Source organism: Olea europaea, unplaced genomic scaffold (assembly GCF_002742605.1).
Source record: "Olea europaea var. sylvestris unplaced genomic scaffold, O_europaea_v1 scaffold1971, whole genome shotgun sequence".
NCBI lineage: Eukaryota > Viridiplantae > Streptophyta > Magnoliopsida > Lamiales > Oleaceae > Olea > Olea europaea.
Window position 1 is genome coordinate 48,539 of NW_019237564.1, and position 14,700 is coordinate 63,238.

General features: G+C 34.8%; 1 protein-coding gene and 1 non-coding gene across 2 annotated transcripts; one reads left to right on the top strand and one right to left on the bottom strand.

Annotated features, from left to right (window-relative positions):
- The first annotated feature begins 2,391 nt into the window (after positions 1-2,391).
- TRNAK-UUU lies at positions 2,392-2,464 on the top strand. The gene has a single exon. It is a non-coding gene; the product is annotated as a tRNA-Lys (tRNA).
- Positions 2,465-14,005: 11,541 nt separating this feature from the next.
- Positions 14,006-14,470, bottom strand: LOC111379317. The gene has a single exon (XM_023002674.1). The coding sequence runs from the start codon at positions 14,468-14,470 to the stop codon at positions 14,006-14,008; it is 465 nt and encodes a 154-aa protein (XP_022858442.1).
- Between the last annotated feature and the right edge of the window lie 230 nt (positions 14,471-14,700).

A 14,700-nucleotide genomic window follows, 5' to 3' on the forward strand; every position in this document is an offset into this window, starting at 1 on the left:
AAAAAAAAAAAAAGTATAACACGTGAACTGGGTTTTATTAATTCTAGTTTTAATTTCAAACCATTTTATTTGAAATTATAAAATTGATTATTCGTATTACAAATTAATTTAATTGAGAAATTATAAAAATATTGAAATTAAGTTAAATATAGTTCTTTAGCTGGAATGTCGAACCAAATCAAAACCATTTAGTTAACTATAAAATTTTAATCGGATTGAAACCGATTACTTTGATCAGTTTTCAGGTAACATTAACAATAGTTATCAGAATAATAAATGTACATATTTATATAGAATTGAGTTTATCAATAGCAGTACCTAACATAGAAAATTACCTTAAATAAATGCAAGACTAGGTACTAATGGATCGCGTTAATTAAAATAACTACTTAAATGATTATTCCCATGAATTACATTTTAATAAAAAAAAGAAAAAAAAAAGTTGAACCCCAACCTTGAAGGCCCCCACCGCCCTACCACTAGAACTTTGTGAGGAAGGTAAGTTGCGGCATATGCCCTAGCAGGTCAGGGAATAAGAGTTACCTGTACACTGCGCCTACAAAGAGTCTAATTCCATGTTTCAGGAATCGAACCCCCCACACTGCGGCTGCCAACAAGGCGTGAGATAACATCACTCTTATCCTTTGCACTACTAGGCTATGCTCCGGGGGGCAATTACATTTTTACATATATAAAAAACAAAGGAGTTGATTATTTGATTTTGATAAGATAAAAATTCAAGCCATATGGCTCGAGCAAAGATTTCGAATTCAAATCTAATAACTACATTACATAAATAATTTTCACCGATGTCTTTACAATTTTTAAAATTATTACTCTCTTGTATGGCGCATTTGCCTAAAGTTAAAAAAATTTACTCAAATTAAAATTAATTTTAGTTTAAAGACTCAACTTACACTTTTAAAAGTTTAGTGACTATATGAAATTTACAGCAATGCGTTTTATAAAGTTGTAAAAAATAAATAAATAAAGTGTCAAAAGATTCACCGTACGATAATATAAGATATTGTGATAAGCCACAATCTCTTTGATGATCAAATTGCATTGATATTGATAGTGATCCCTTTTCAATTAACCTTTCCATCATACTTCATTGCATAAATTAGATGATTTTAGTGTTAGAGCTCTCTAGAAGTGTAATATGGGTAATAAAGAAAGGTAATGGGTTATTGTCTCTTTGATTTTGGGTGTATGAAAAGGGACATAACAATAATTGTAAAATAGTTTTCGTCCCTTTCTTTTTCTTTTATTTAAAAAAAAGAAAAGAAAAATCTAGAATCTTGTATTGTCCTCATTCTATGAACATAGATTGTTCATCACTTTATGATTTGCTAAATATGGGTGAATATTTATTGTAGTTATCGAGTTATTTTCTTAAGAATACGCTATTGCTTTTATTATACTCCTAATTTTACAGTTATTATCGATTATTTCTAAGAACGTATAGTAGTCAACTGTCCTCCCTTCACTCGACCATGACACCTAGAAAGAACATAGCAAAAAAGGATCCAAAATCTTGACGAGTTGTCCCCTTCATGTTACAAACATTAGTAAAATCTCCGATGATGCACATAACAAGTTTATGCTAATCCTATCGCAACAATTTTATACAAAATGAGGTAGTAATAGTTATCCATGCACGTTTAGCTATAAATAAAAGAGCATATACTAATTTCTCCGTACATCTTCAATATAATCTTTGTTGAATTTTTTTCTCTTGACACGTAGACACGTAGTAATTGTGAATTATAGTTTTATTTTGAATCGATCGAAGATGTTTGTGTGTGGAGAACCTTGTTCCTTAGGTTTTTTTATTTGTATTTTCTATCACCAAGATCTTGAAATTGGTCTTAATGTCCTCTTTTGTTTTACCTGTTTACAATGGACCCACAAATATGCTTCACTATTCATTTTTATCTATTTATAAATTCTTTCCAAGTTGAGAACTAATCATAAGTTGGTTCATCACTTCCTCTTATAAACTATTTCTTCAACACAATTAAGAAATCTAATATATAATACACGACTAAGTAGAATGTACAAGTTTAATTTGAAGAGAGTATTCTATGTGAACTGCATCCAGTGTGAATCTAGAATATAATTTTTTCCCCCTAAAGTTTAGAACAATGTGATCGAATTTTTTTGACATAACGAATGATCGACACTCACAATTAGAGGCCCACTTCTTCTTTGAATTTTTTATTCACGTGAGACTCACTTACATATGAGAGAATGTCAACCATTATGTCAAAAAAATTCGGGCAAAAGTAGTTTGATCGTAAAGTTTATGCGCTGAGTTGTGTTTTGTTGAGGTCATGATTTACCGGAGTCTTGGCAATATTAATTAAAAAATCAAACCTGTAGTACTGAGCCGTCTTAGCTCAGCCGGTAGAGCGCGTGGCTTTTAACCACGTGGTCGTGGGTTCGATTCCCACAGACGGCGTTTTGTTGTCGTTTTATTTCATGAAAACTACCAATTCTCTCTTCGAGTTTGATTATTTGAAACCTGAATTATACATATTACTAATGTTACTTAAATGAATTATAACCATATTTAAAATTTAAAATTAATTAATAGGTTCTTAATTAGCAATAGCTCCTAAAATTATGCTTAAAATCCTAATCCTCCACCCTAAAAAGTTGCAGATACGACTTGTTAAATCAAAAGTTATCCAACCCATCTCATTGTTATTAACATTCTTATTCTATGCTTTTCAAATTTTATTTTTATTTTTTGTTTTTGGTTATATTCCTTGTATATAAACGTGTGAAGATGTTTAGAAAACCTTTCCTAGCTCGTACAAAAACCAGTAGAAAATCGCGTTCCAATTGTAAAACTAGGTGTATTATGACTTTATCGAAGAAAAGCAAAGATAAGAAGTATCCAAACAAGCATACGAGAAAAAAGACAACTTATCGTGATCCAGAACAAGAAAAAATCCTTGTTTTTAATTTAAGTCAATGTCAATAATTAATTTTAATTACATATTTTATGAAACATACAATTTTTTAACCATACATTTCATCAACTTTTATTGAAATTTACCAAAAAATAGATTTTAATCCCCTACAAATATAGGCAAAGCGTTCTCTTATTTTTTCCGCCTAAAAGTGCATTTTTGAATTCAATAGCACTATCGATACAAAAACATTTGACAGAAAGTGCATAGGAATTTAAAAAAGCCGAGCTAGCATTTACGAAAGCAAACAAGTGAAAATGAAATGAAAATAGAAGGGTAATTGGCACAAAATGTCCCTACATTTCAAGCTTATTGTGAAAAACGTCCATACCTTTTATTTTTTGACATTTTTGCCCCTATTTCCACCATTCAATGCGGAGAAGGTTCTTTTTGTCATTTTTCCAATAAAATGACAAATTTACCCCCGATTCAAATTAAACAAAATAACTAATTGCAATCATAGTTCTAAATTTTTCAAAACATTACAGCTTAGTCCTATATTCTCTTCCACCACCACTTTTACAACTTAAACACCTTCCGGCCACCATACCTACCGGACTCCACCACCAACAGCCTTACCTTACTCTTCCCTACCTCGAACCCACCTAAATTCACCGAAAAATCAAGCCAAAATCTCTAAAATTTGACAGTTATAGGTTTATGAAGAACATCATTTGACTCCAAAATTCGGCAAATGAGTGTTGTAATTTCTGCAATTGAGCTGTTACCCAATGCTTTTTGACATTGAATTTCATTTTCTCCATGTTGATTTGTATATTGAATCACATTTGAGCAATGGATTGATGGAAGAAGACCTCCTTTGCGCGGGTAGGTTGTTTATTGGAAGAAAACCCATAAACTGCCATTTCCAGGCCAAATTGGGGATGACCATATGTTCATTGGATGCGCCATGAAGAGTAGGTGCCTATAGTGGTGGTTTGCAATCATGGGTCCCACCATCGTCACCGAAAAAGTCGCATGAAAGTTGCACAATCTCTGTGTTCAAAGATGAGCCTACTGGTTTTGATTCCATGTGTTTATGGAAGATTGATGACCATGTAAAAGGACGCCTTGATTTATATAATTCACTGGAATGTTGGGCATAACATGAGTATCATCGGAACTGGAGATTTTGGCTTGATTTTATCGGAATCAGCTTGATCTTTGGCTTCATTTTGTCATCGAAATTGGAGATTTTTGTTTGATTTTCTGACGAATTTATGTGGATTCAAGGTAGGGGAGAGTGAGGTAAGGCTAGTGATGGTGGAGTTCGACAGGTATAGTGGCCAAAAGATGTTTGGGTTGCAAAAGTGGTGGTAGAGGAGAATTTAGGACTAAGCTGTAATGTTTTAAAAATTTAGGACTGTGATTGAAAGTTACTTATTGATTATTTTATTTTATTTTTGTTTTATTTGAATCGGGGGTAAAATTGTCATTTTATTAGAAAAAAGGACGAAAGGGACCTTTTCTACAATGAAAGGTGGAAATATGGGTAAAAATGCCAAAAAAGAAAGGTAGTGACGTTTTCCACAATAAGTTTGAAAGACATGGACGTTTTGTGCCAATTACCCAAAATAGAATTACAAAAAGATTAGAATGAAAGAAAACATTTCTTTTTCTCTTCTTTTCGTTTTCCAGTGTGACATTTCATTTTCTCTTTCCCAATATCGTACCTCCGTTCTTTGCCTAAGCTCTGGTCAAAACTAAAAATCGGCTACTGCACACATCGTTGTCATCGATCAATGCCCACAAAAATAAAAGCTTGACATTTCCTCTTCTTTCCCAATCTCGCACCTCTGTCCTTTGCCCTAAGCTCCAACCCAAACTCAAAACCGACTGTCGCACTCACCATTGTTGTCGTTCAATGCCGACAAAGATAAAACCTTGACCCCGAACTGTTAAATCGCCTTCTGCACTACACAGGTTAGAGTCTATTCGTATTGCCCCTAATGTTTGAAATTATTTCTTTATTAATTCATAGAGTTCAACTTTGATTTTTGATGTCCAATCTTGAATCTTGTTTATGGGTATTTGAGATTTGTAAAGTCCTATAGTAGGAGTGATTTCATTTCTTATTCTTTGTTTATAATTTATTAATAAAAGTTTTCAATCTAATTTACGAGTTTGTTGATTAAGATTGATTCACGTTGTTTCATTTGCAGTCATCAACTAGAATGAGAGAAAGAAACTTTACAGTCTTGTCACAGTTGCAGAAGCAACACACGCTACTTTGGACAATGCTAATCTAAACGTCGATGCCCTAGTTGTGACCACAGATATTGGATATATTTTGAGGTCAAATGGGATACCAATAACAAAGGACTATTGTTCTTCACCTATAGTGGTGACTATAGATGCTTCGATTGGGTGAAAGATGAAACTTTAGGCGGAGAATTGAGTTTTGTTAATCATGCAGTGAATCATGCACCCAAAGAAGAAGACAAAGAGTTGCCAAGACTGTTTGACGAGGTAGCTAGAATTAGTGAGAAACGAGTCATCGACATATCATTGCACATGACTTTTAGTGAGCAAAAAAGGAATTTGGCAGTAAGCGAAAAGGAATTGCCAAATGTGATGGGAAATGAAGGGGTTGAACGGGGGGATTTGAGTTATGTCTATGGTTGAAACACTAATATGATGTCAATTTCAATTTGCTATGTGGAATTGTATATGAGAAACAATTAAAATGTTAAGATCAAGATAAATTGTTATTATCTTTGGGTGCAACTCCACTAACTTATGTGCATCAATAAAAGCAGTGGAATTTGTTGTTGAAGAAATACTAAGTACTGGGCCGCTAATTGAACATTCATAAACAAGCAACTTAGGATTGCAATAATTACACCTCCCCATACAAACATTAAAATAAGGCTGTCTATAGCAACCAAATAAAGGCTGCTTCTCAAAGTCAAATTCTACACCCCCAATTTTACACAACAAAGTCAGTCTAACATTATTTTGCACCGAAATGCCATCCTAAAATTCAATGTAAAAATTGTGTTTTCAAGTCACAATAAAGTCAGTCTTCACTTCTTAAACTGAATGGCGTAAATGGTCTCCATTTTGTAGCACAGCATACAAACATAACTGCAACCATATGATACAGAAGAATGATCTAAGTACCTAACAAATGACTTTGTAGCATAGAGTAAATGAGTCTACACGTACCTTCGCTGCGAGAATCACAAGCCTGTGCCACCTTGATCGGGTAAATGTTGATAGATGTGTGGTATGAAAGACCTAGTTTAGAAGATGAAAAATTAGAACAAGCATAAATGACAAGTTGCATACATAAATACCTAACAACCCTAATAAGCAATTAATTTACCATCCCAAATGCAAACCAATATGCTATTCTCACTCACCTTACACTATACATATATAATACGAAACTCGATAAATGTGTATACTTTCAGCATTGACTACAACATTTGTAGGCAATGGACGGACAAAGTATGATAATGGTGTTGGCATAGAACATTGTGGCACTTGATATGTTTGGACATCGATTGCTCCTTCTTTTGTATTACTATGCCTAGCTCTAGGCCTTTTTCCTTTGCTTGACGATGCGGTGGCCTGCTTGTTAGACAAGTAAAATGATTATTTGTTTCAAATTCTCAATCAAAGAAGATGTTAAAAAAAGCACATTTACTCTCTTTGAACTGGACTCTAATGAGCTTTTCCTTCGAAATTTCCTTGGTGCTTTCTTTTTGTTCGACGATATAGGATCTAATATGTTTTGGCTGATACTACTATGCTCTAAATGGATAGAGCTTCCAACAAATGATTTTGTCATCCGTAAATCTTTTATATACGATTTTATCCACTCCATTATAGTACGTGTCCACCCCTCATCATCTGCTGTGAGGTCCATCACCTCCGACAAAGCTTTATACATATAGTTCGTATCTCAACTATCCATAATTACTTACCAGTCCATCATAATTTTACTGGTATCTCTCATCCACCTTATAATAGTAAAACCAAATACAATAGTTTAGTGAAAAAGTAAACATTTTCAAATTATTGGCAATAGAATCAAGAATTAGGGTGATAGTAAACAAGAGTACTATAAATCAACAAAATTTGTCAAAATATTGATAGAAAACAAGTTTTAAGAGGTCAAATAGCGTAGCAAAAAATCAAAAGAATAAGGCTTTGGGTACAAATCAACATAACAAAGTATTACAAAAATTCAAAACAAATGTGGCATGTCATGTAAAATAAGAAAACATAAAGGAAAGAAAAATGAATAATTGGGGCTAACAAAAGTGGGAATCCATTTCTCCTAAATGCCTAAATAGCGAAACCCACCACTCTATACTCCGTCTCCTACCAACATCCCATCAATCAACCCAATAAAACCTTCGCTCTTTCAGCTTTATTCTCATGCATTTTAGCTATTTGTTTGTTAGAAACTTGTAGGTTTCTTTATTTTCTTTCCACTGGAGTCTCTGAGGAACAAGTGATAGCATCAATTTTACAACAACCTAGATAAAAAATGTTGATAAAATGATGAAGAGGCTACAGATTATTGTTATCTTTTCGGTTGCAATTTTGCCTTAAAGCATCAAAAGAAGGCTATTTTTCTTTTCTAGTGAAAAGATTTTTTGACCTATTTTAATATATTTTTGCGAATCTTAGTGTATTTTTTTTTTTTTTTTTTTTAACAATAGAATCAAGAATTAGGGTGATAGTAAACAAGAGTACTATAAATCAACAAAATTTGTCAAAATATTGATAGAAAACAAGTTTTAAGAGGTCAAATAGCGTAGCAAAAAATCAAAAGAATAAGGCTTTGGGTACAAATCAACATAACAAAGTATTACAAAAATTCAAAACAAATGTGGCATGTCATGTAAAATAAGAAAACATAAAGGAAAGAAAAATGAATAATTGGGGCTAACAAAAGTGGGAATCCATTTCTCCTAAATGCCTAAATAGCGAAACCCACCACTCTATACTCCGTCTCCTACCAACATCCCATCAATCAACCCAATAAAACCTTCGCTCTTTCAGCTTTATTCTCATGCATTTTAGCTATTTGTTTGTTAGAAACTTGTAGGTTTCTTTATTTTCTTTCCACTGGAGTCTCTGAGGAACAAGTGATAGCATCAATTTTACAACAACCTAGATAAAAAATGTTGATAAAATGATGAAGAGGCTACAGATTATTGTTATCTTTTCGGTTGCAATTTTGCCTTAAAGCATCAAAAGAAGGCTATTTTTCTTTTCTAGTGAAAAGATTTTTTGACCTATTTTAATATATTTTTGCGAATCTTAGTGTATTTTTTTTTTTTTTTTGTAAATCTTTCGATCTTTAGTATAAAATGGTTGTGAATTTTGGGGGTCAGTTAAATTTATCATTTTCGTTTAGAAATTATTTTTAGGTACATGTAGAGTAGTTAATAATATGTCTCATAAAGTTATATTCGGCTATAGAAACTTCAATTTGTCAATGGATTTATTATGTTTCATGAAGGGTTGTCATACCTTGTTCAATACACTTTTTTTTCCTTTTCCATTTTTGATAATGAAAAATTTTGTGGCCCAAAAGGAAATTATGGAAGATGGGAATCACGATTTGTTGTTGGAATGTGATAACGAGAACGTTGTGAACAATTTGAATATATTGGACAACGAAAATGTAAGAGGAGATGTTGCTACTGTGCCTGAGATGGGCACGATGTTTAATGATGAGAAAAAAATGTTTGACCTCTACAAAAGATACGTTTAAGCTGTAGGCTTTCTAATGAGGAAAATGAATTCAGTAAAAAGGGAACAATGAAGTTATGAGATTTGTGACATTCACATGAAGTTGCGAAGGTTGAAGAACTTATGCTACAAGCGACTCCTTGAAGCGTTAAGCAAGTCAGACAGATTGTAAATTAAGAATATCTGCATCTTTAGATAGTCTTAAAATATGGAGAGTTAATATAGTGTACCTCGGCCATAATCGTAAAACAAGTCTTTTAAAGTCTAGATTGTATCGATGCAATCGAAAATTAAGCACAAATGTGAAACCAAAACTTGTAGTGAATGATATGGCAGAAATTCCCTTGCACAAGAGTTGTAACTCCACAATTGTAGAAGCTAGTGGATATGAGAATATGACTTTGTGGAAAATGATTGTCGGAACTACATTGAACACGGAGGTCAGTGATGTTGTCACTTTTGATACTACGTATCTCACTAATAAATACGACATGTCATTCGGCCTTTTTGTTGGCATGAATCATCATGGACAATGTACATTGTTTGGCTGTGAATTATTATCAAATGAGGATAGAAAGACTTTTATGTGGTTGTTCAGAATATAGCATGAATGCATGCATGGTCAAACTCCTAATGAAATTATTGCTGATCAAGATTGAGCAATGCAAAATGCAATTTAGATTGTTTTTCCAAACATGAAGTATAGATGGTGTTTGTGACACATTACGAAAAAGTTGTCAGAAAAGTTTGGATACCACGTTCATAAGAGCTCGATTTTTCCCGCTATACATATATTGGTTTATGATTTGGAGAATATTCAAAGATTCGAAGAAGGTTGGAGGTTGTTGCTTGATATGTATGATTGGTTATCGGGATTGTACGAGAATAGAGGTCGTTGGGTGCCTTTTTTTGAACACCATGTTCTGGGTAGGCATGTCGATGATACAACGAAGTGAGAGCACAAATGCATTTTTTATGGATATTTACATTCGAAGATCTCGTTGGAGCAGTTTGTTGAGTAAAGTGCACTAAAAATAAAATTGAGAAGGAGTATCAGGATGATTTGAAGTCATATTCCCAAATGGTGCCATGTGCGACAACTTTTGAAATGGAAAAACAATGTCAATCAATTTATACCATTTCAAAGTTCAAAAAAATTCAACAGGAGTTCACTCGAAAGGTATATTGTGACGTCATATCTGAAAATGCAAATGACTAGTTTTAGTTGACCTACGTGGTTTGTGAGCATGTAGTACTTCATGAGCACCTGAAGAAAAAAAACATTTTGCATATCATTTCAGAGGGATACATGTGAATCGATTTGTAGCTACCACCTCTTCAAATTTTGGGAAATCATTTCTAGGTATGAAATCACAATCTTGATTCTTATCTTTTTTTTGGTATTTATCTTTCCCAAAAGTTACTAGACGAGAATGATCGGATTTGGGCCAAGAAAAATGCAACTTTCCTTTTTTGCGTCAGGCACCGCAATGCCTAGAATTGACGTCGCAACGCCTTACTGAAATTTTTTTTTACGTTAGACGCTATGGCGCCTAGCTTTCTGTTGATTCTTCCCTTTTCTTGGGCACCCAAGTGCCCAATTTCGGCGTCACGGTGCCTATGAAGCTACCCCTTCTTGCTTTGTTCAATTTTCACACTTCGTTGCCATGTTCTTTTCCTTTGATTCTCTTCACTTCATACTCGAATTTTTTGATCTTCATTACAGCTCCATCACAACTCCAAAACATGGCTTTTTTTTAAAAGTTGTCTAAGCTGCAAAGCAACATGAAGATCCACATCAAAATGTTCAAATATGCTCAACGACAACTAGAAAACTAAGATTTAAATTTGCTAAATTGATGAGTGAATTGTACTCATCAAACACCCCTTAAACTTAGTACTTTGCTTGTCTTTGAGCAAACACAAAATAATGCACCAATATGGTTAACCCAAAACATAATAAGTGCAACCCATCACACAAGACATGAAATTCAGAAACAACCTCTACACATTGTTCTTTTATGGCTTAGCGTTGAAAATACAATATCGAATTCATGAACCATTTCAAAGTTATGGTGCAATGATCAAATTCTTACCGCTCCAATGCAAACATGTGTGTGTGTGTGTGTGCGTGCTAAGAATATAGTGCTGGACATTTCTGGATTGGTTCATTTCCTGACCGCAAAAGTCCACTATTTTCTTTCACCACTCGTGATGTTTTGCATATCCCCAAACTTATTTTCTTTTCACTCTTTTTTTTTCGAGATAAAAATTGTAGTTTGTTTGTTTAATTACTATTCCTTACCCTTTCTAGCTTAGTTGGATGTTCCTGTTGTAGTTCAACCTATCAGTAGATGAAGTTTCTCCTATTTTTAACTACATCAACCGCCAAGAATCAACTAAGTTACCACCCCTTGTCAAAAGCTTAATTTCTAAAATGAGTGATCTGGGCTTAATCAAGGCATACAAAGCCGTTTCTCATTTTTTTTTTAGAATCTCAAATGCATACGTCTCTCCATTAAACTTTCTAAATTACTCCTATAGCGAGCTTTAGACATGTGACACCCAAACCAGACGGCTTTAGGGTACCAAATTTTAAACTCTTGCAGTCTTAATCACTCGAATCATAAAGGCTACAAGGAGACGTTTCGCGCAAACATTATTTGAACTGTCTCCCTTGGGATTTTTTTTTTGGCAATGAGTAGTGCAATGCCCCTTATTAAACACTCATTCTCGAAAACCAACCTTGAACTTAAGGTTTCACCAAATTTTCATCCCATTAGTCTCAGACAGTCCACACAGAGTATAGCACACACGGAAACTACATCCTCATCCATGTCTCCCTACAACAGTTCCACCATCTAAACCATCCTACAGTTGGTCAAGGGATGTGCATTGTTTAGGTTTAGCGGTTGTTTGAATTCATCTATGAGGGTAACTAGTTTAGCCTATCCCAATAATGAATCGACCCATTATTGTCCAACGTTATACTCCATTTTCGTGCAGTTAAATTACAATTATTTGCAAGGGAAAGTAAATATATGACTCAAGCACATAACTTATTTATAATCCACCATCGATTCACATTCCCAAACATATGCATCATTGTCAACAATGTTGTCCAACTCACAGAGACATGCAAAATAAAAAATAAAAAAAAAGAATTTCTTTTTTCACGTACATTTAACATGGAAACCAATAGACAACACACAATATAATTAAAAATTAGAAAACTCTCCCCAAACTTAGATGAAACATTGTCCTCAATGTGAAAATGAAAGAAAGTATGGAGGATACCTCAAGAGGACACTAAATATCCTCATCGCCGTCTGGTGGGGCTAAAGGGTGGGAATGTGATGTAAATTGCAGTGGTGGAAGAAAAGTCAGCTTAGGATGGGCAGAAGCCATGACTACAATGCAAGCATTCTGATATTGAAATTGGGTATAGATTGATGTCTCTAGGCAATCCATCTGCGATTGCTTGCCTCCTGCCAATGGGTTAAGCTTAGGTCCATGGCTTCCAGTCGTGTAAAGGTGTCCCCTGTAGTAATATTAGGCAGAGGCTAAGGAAGGTGTTGAGTCAGGCCATAGGGTTGAGATGAACTGGGCCTGTCCCGATGTCCCTTGAGCTTATTCCAGAGTTTCCGCGTGAGAGGGGGCTTAGGGTGTAAAACTTCGTCGAACTCCCTCGTGATGACACCTCTTTGATACATAGCTCATGTATGAGCGATGGATGTCCCAAACTACTTGTAGCAGAGCCAGCCAAGATTCGCAGTATGCCATTCTGTATGACTTTGCCGATGTCAATTGAGTAACCGTTTTGAATGACATAGTTCAATATAGCACGATCCTTGGTTTTCTCACTGATGTTGTTGCTAGGCATGAGTTTGGCAGAAATGAAGTAATGCCAAGCCTTACAATTGCCTGTCAAGCCCGAGGCAGGAAAATTTGTCACATCACTTGCACTCCGTTTCCATCTAGTCCCTTCTCGAGTCAATGTGCGAAGTAAGGTCATGGGGTCGACTCCTTCCTCTCACAACCTGGAGTAATCATCCTCAGGTATGTCTTGGGTATTGTAGAATCTGTTTATGGAGGTACTATCAAAGCAGATCCACTGACCCCTTACAAACACCTTAATGTCTTCATGTTCCTTTGCATTGGCGTAAAATTCCTTAACTAGGGGATGGATGTAGCTCTAGGTTGCAGGGAAAATGTTGTCCATCCTAGACTTTCTATTTTCTCGACCAATAAGTTCTCAAAGCCTCTTTTTGAATTGCAATTTTGGTGTATTACACTTTGTTTATAGCACTCCTCTGCTTAGACTAATGAATCTCTTCCGATCAAATGCCATAGTAAATAAGAAAGTAGTGACTTTGGATTTCTTTCTTGGAGGCATGACTCGCTTATCCTGATTGAAGATCTGAAAATCAGTCAATGGGGTCCCTAAATATTCACTCTGTAAATTGTGTAAGCCGCTTATACCCACACCAAAGCACAATTGCGAAAGAATTCACAATAGGTCACTTAGGCAATTTGTTGAGCACCTTGCAGATACAATCCCAAGCAAGCACAATGTAATGCTTATGTTTTCAATATATACCCAATCACTTAAGAATTTACAAATCAACCATTAACCCGAAAATTAAGAAGAAACCCCCCCTTCAATTTTATCTTAGATAATGGATATTGTTGGTGTCTATGCAACCCAAGTTGGGAAGATGGAAAATGTTGAAACTACAAGTGTGTAGAGGGGGTGGGAAATGAGGAAAATAATTTGTTGTGGTGGAAGAAAGGAGATTAATGCAAGTAATGCTAGTGTGGAAAGATGGAATTGGGAGGAGAAAGGGGAGAAAGGAGGGGGAAATTAGGGATAGAAATGAAGAAGGGGGGTATTTTTTTTATTTTTTTTTATAAAAAAATGTGTTTTAATTTTTTTATTATTTTTTATTATTTTTAAAATATGGTTGGGCACAGCGGCACCCATGTTTCTGCAAAAAAAAAAAAAAAAAAAAAAAATTTTTTACTTTTTTTAATGAACGGCGTCGCGGTGCCCATATTCTGAAAAAACTTAAAAATGATTTTTTTTAAAGTTAAATTACCTCCATTGTACTCCCTTCCCCACGTTGAATGTAGTGTTGATGCAACCATATTTGAGCATGTTCCCACAAATCCAAAAAGAAAACAAGATTACTAAAGTTGCCTAAGAAGAAAAGAAAACGTTTGACTAAGGAAAAGAATTTTAGGGATAGAACTTGGGTTGCCTTCTAAGAAGCGCTTCTTTTACGTCATTAGCTGGACGTGATGTGAATTTAATTTGATTCTTTGAGAGCAATTTTTTCCACATATCGATCTTCATCTCCATAATAATGTTTGAGGTGTTGACCATTTGCCTGAAAAGACGTTCCATTCTTACTCACCAATTCCACAGAATCGTAAGGAAAAACTTTATGTACTACGAATGGCCCTGACCACCGTGATCTAAGCTTTCTTGGAAATAATTTCAGGTGAGAGTTGAATAGAAAAACTCGTTCTCCCGGCTTGAATTCTCTCATAAAGATCCTCTTGTCATGCCATACTTTCATTCGCTCCTTGTATATTTTTACATTTTCATAAGCATCATTCCAGAATTCTTTCAATTTATCAAGTTGTAGCAAACGCTGGTTACTGGCCAATTTCATATCCCGATTCAACCTTTTAAGTGCCCAATAGGCTCGATGTTCCAGCTCAACCAGCAGGTGACATGCCTTGCCAAATACCAGGCGGTAGGGTGACATTCATATTGGTGTTTTGAAAGCTGTTCGGTATGCCCACTGTGCGTTATCAAGCTTCTACGCCCAATCTTTTCGATATGAGTTCACTGTTTTCTCCAATATTTGCTTAATCTCTCTGTTGGAAATTTTTGCTTGCCCATTTGTCTAGGGGTGGTAGCTAAGTGCCAATTTGTGCCAGATATTATATTTGGCTAAAAGAGAGTTGAAAAGTTTATTACGGAAATGCATTCTTT

Bases quoted from the DNA above. Each gene is read 5' to 3' on its own strand.
- LOC111379317 (XM_023002674.1), bottom strand. From the start codon at position 14,470: ATGTCACCCTACCGCCTGGTATTTGGCAAGGCATGTCACCTGCTGGTT.